The sequence below is a fragment of the Arachis ipaensis genome, chromosome B03, assembly GCF_000816755.2.
Source record: "Arachis ipaensis cultivar K30076 chromosome B03, Araip1.1, whole genome shotgun sequence".
NCBI lineage: Eukaryota > Viridiplantae > Streptophyta > Magnoliopsida > Fabales > Fabaceae > Arachis > Arachis ipaensis.
The window spans coordinates 11,470,796-11,474,884 of record NC_029787.2 but is presented as its reverse complement, the minus strand read 5'-3'; the positions used below and the strand labels follow the sequence as shown (position 1 = coordinate 11,474,884).

General features: G+C 34.4%; 1 protein-coding gene across 2 annotated transcripts in view; it reads right to left on the bottom strand.

Annotated features, from left to right (window-relative positions):
* LOC107629528 (D-xylose-proton symporter-like 2) overlaps positions 1–3,625 on the bottom strand; it is a gene marked incomplete at its 5' end in the record, with an annotated part of 6,409 nt that extends 2,784 nt beyond the window's left edge. Inside the window, 9 exon segments of one of the 2 annotated variants that reach the window (XM_016332341.1) lie at positions 416–478; positions 566–613; positions 702–1,070; positions 1,190–1,291; positions 1,972–2,096; positions 2,173–2,239; positions 2,388–2,447; positions 2,847–2,925; positions 3,528–3,625. In XM_016332341.1, coding sequence (XP_016187827.1) covers positions 416–478; positions 566–613; positions 702–1,070; positions 1,190–1,291; positions 1,972–2,096; positions 2,173–2,239; positions 2,388–2,447; positions 2,847–2,925; positions 3,528–3,625 — 1,011 coding nt within the window. 2 annotated transcript variants of the gene reach the window in all.

Here is a 4,089-nt window from a genome sequence, read left to right as displayed (position 1 = left end):
TTGGTGACCGTATGAACTGCTTTTGAATAGACCAACATGGCTCTTTCATTTGACAAAATGCAATCAATTGAAAAAGAAAATACTGAAGGGAGTGCCAATCAAAAAGTCTACAATTCTAATATTTTAAAACTTCAAATCTATAAAAAAAAATTCTCTCCCGTTTTAACAAAAGAAGCAACATTACGACACAAACTTATGGATACAAGATACAGTTAGCTCATTTTACAGTAACAGAGCAAGAGAAGAGTTACAGAAAAATGACAATTGACAAAGCTTGAACAATAACTTCATACCCAATCCAGTAATTTTGCATTTTTTAGAAAACATTCACCCACATCTTACTAATAAAACTCACAAAAGTTTCCTTGCTAAGTAAGTTGTTCAGGTATTGCAAACATAAGGGGAAAAAATCTACCTTGAAAAAACCAAGGAGAATAGAGACTCGGGTTGCATCAGATGCAGCGGAGAATCCTGCACTCTACATATTGGATTGGGTTACAATTTCATCAAACTTCCACTAGTGACAGGTAATAAATAGATCATATGAATTTGTGTTATATAGTACCTGAAGGATTGATCCAGCATAGTAAAGCACACTTGGTTGCCCTGTGATCTGTCACAAATTTCAGTCTACATTGTGAATACAATGAAATCTGGGAACTATGATGATTTTTACTATTTTATTTGAGCAGTTGTTATACCTGTTGAAACAAGACCAATCCTGCACCAATGGTAAGGGCTTTCAAGCATTTTCCTCTGAACATTTCTCCAAAAGTAACCTCTTTTTCTTCACCCACATAAGCAAGCTCAGCCAGAATTTCATCCACTTGCCGATGAGCTGAGTCATCAACAGCTTGACCTCGAATACGGCATAGACAATGAATTGCGGTGCTTTTCAAATTCTCTCCATCCCCTTTCCCCTGTATAGCACATAAAAGTAGCCATCTAGGAGAAGCTGGGAGCCAACACATTCCAATTCCCATGATTACTGCCAAAGGACTACTAACTCCATACATATACCGCCACCCAGCTACCGTGTCTACCAGAAGGCTACCAATTCCATAACCTGCCTGCACAAATGATATTTGACCATTTTCTATATTACCAACTAAGTATAGAAAGGTTTTTGATAGATTATTATTACTCAGGAAGCCATAATAGTAGGAGTATTGAAAGTTCTACAACTTACCACCATCCCAAGTACTATAAAGAACTCTTTCAGAGAAATCAGTAGTCCACGTATTGATGACGGGGCCGTCTCAGCAATGTACATTGGAGCAGCATGCATTGCCTAGAAAAGATAACCGTCTATTCTTTAGATAACAAACTCTTTAACTAAGAGTGCCATTAACATGCAAAATAACCATTTTCCCACTTTTATCTCTTCCTTGCAAGTAGACTCACATATATGAAGTCTAAGGACCAATGTAAGTGGAGGTAAGTATATGAATGCCCTAATAATAAATTCCACCAGCGAAATTTAATGATTCAAACCAAATCTTTTTCTCAAAAAAAAAAAAGGTTTAATACATTCCTATAGAATATTAGACTTGAATTATGATAGAATAAGATATATGACTGAATATGTTTAGTGTACTATCACGATTTCGCTTGAAAATGTAGAAGTGTAGTGTACTTATTCCTATTGCAGTATATATATAGTGCTCAATGCTAAAAGGCTTCTATCCTAAAGCAAGTATTGAAGCTAAGTTCTAAGCAATGTGTATCATAGATATAGTTTCTCCGAGATTATATTCTTCCAATGAATTCAGTAAATTATATTCTCTACCCATTTGGTCATACACCCTTCTAAGGCATTAGGTGCTGGTGCAGGCCCAAAGATCATTTACTTTTGTATATGACAATAGTAAATCCTACACCTCAAATTGCCTAGATGGTTTTTCTACCCTGATAAAGCAGAAATTAATAGATATAAACTTAGATGTATCAGTTTGGTAAAAAAGAACATACCAATCCAATTCCTATACCATAAACAAATCTTCCTATCACCAATATAGGAAGATTTGGAGCTAGTGCTGTTACGAGTGCTCCGACAAGATATAACAATGCCGCTGAAACCAGCTCCCTTCTTCTACCTAAAATTGAAGTTTGTCATAAACTTCCCCAGGAAAGGGGATATATAAAATGATAACCAGTTAGAGGGATAATTACCTAGGAAGTCAGCAACATTGAAGGCCAAAACAGAACCAATTAAGGCACCATATAATGATCCACTAGTCTGCAAAAGACATCAAAATCAAATACCTAATGTTATGTTCAAGATAAATAATAATAAAAATGTACCAAAAACAAGGATCAAATTATAATTATAATAGAAACAAACTGTAGCCATAACCTAAGAAAGAACAAATTTAATTCAAACTTACAACAAGACCAATTTCAATGGAGGACAAGTTGTACCAAGATACTCCACTTAGTGTTGGCGACTGCAAACAAAAGAAAGTATAAGAATGAAACAACCCCATCAAAACGATGCCAATGAATATGAACTTCAGACGAAATTTTTAAGTCTAACAGTACGATTAGTCAAAGCAACCGGGAAAAAAAAGGTGTCAGCATAGAAGCATATGATTCATAGGTTTTTCTTTGGTACATTAATTCCTGTAAATTATAGTGGGAGTAAAAATGCATCATACTTTAATAAACAGAAGGACTTTGTATAAACCAGTTCTATCGAACAACAAAAATGGCTAGGCTGTTGTCTCATCAGCAAGCAGACTTCACATTGGATTCTTTGTCTCACCATAGAAGTCTTCCTTCAACATCGATCCATTGCAGACAAGGAAAGATAGAACTATATAAATAGTAGAAATATAAAGGTGTACCTCAATGGAAATTGTTGCACACGATGTAGAGCCTATGTCATAGCCATACAGCAGCCCACCAAGAGCTGGGAAGAAAAACCTGAGAATTTTAAAATACTTCTTGGTAAGACTACAGACAGAGCCCTTATTCTTTCTCTTCTTTTGTTTCTAAGTAGCTAAAGGGACATAAAAAAGTTTTAACAGAAAGAGTATTTAATAAAATTTACATTTAATCAACCTTATAGCATGCAATGAAGGGTTATTTATAGACATGTAAATAAAATCTCATGGTAACATTTGGTATTTCAACAGCTATCAAATGGAACATAATATTTATGTGTTCTGTTATGATTCCAAAATTAGAATGTCAATTGCTGCTACCAGTTTCATCCTCACTGAATCAATCTAGTTTTCAAAGAAACAGTGATGAACCAAATCTGAATTCTCTTTACCTACAACATAGGATTGTACATCTAGTTGTGATTTAAACGAAACAGATGTCGTATGCATTGGCAATTCTCTAAACTTCACGATTAACACATTCTTCATCCCAGTAAACAAGATCATTGGATAGATAGTGCAAGCTGAAAGCTCCTATATGTGGCTATTTATAGTATGTTTTAGACAAAATCACAGATGCATGATAGATTTCCATTGCAAACCATAAACACGGAAAGCATCGAAATAAAATGTAATACTCACGGGAAAATCGCAGCAGATACAGAATACTTTTCAGAATCATGGGACACATTAAGAAGAGGCTCCCTTGCACTCCCAATCTCACCATGTGGCTTTCTCTCCTAATTAAAAAACCAATGCATTTCATAAGTTATAAAAGCAAAATTAAACACAATAGGCCATAGACATCAACAAATAGGTCTTATATGATTGTGTAAAATGTGTTGTTTTATTAAAAGCATTCAGCTTATTCAGTTATTCTTTATTCAATCTTCTTCTTCTTTTCCTTTTTTTTAATTTCTATTTTTTACCAAAGACAACCAAATAACTAAGAGCAAAAAGCACACAATGATCTCATTTTTTCATAAAACAAATAATTGCTAGTCATCAAACAATAAAAAAATGGAAAAAATTGATGTCTCTTATTTCTATGAAGACCAGAGAAGCCAACCGGTGAATCAATTAGCAAAATCGGAAATAGAAATCCAGTCTAGGCAACCAAAAAGGATTTCAAGTTCATTATGACTGCAACAAGTTCAAATTTTTTCCCATACCCATTGACCTCATGGTTATTCTCATCCAAGTT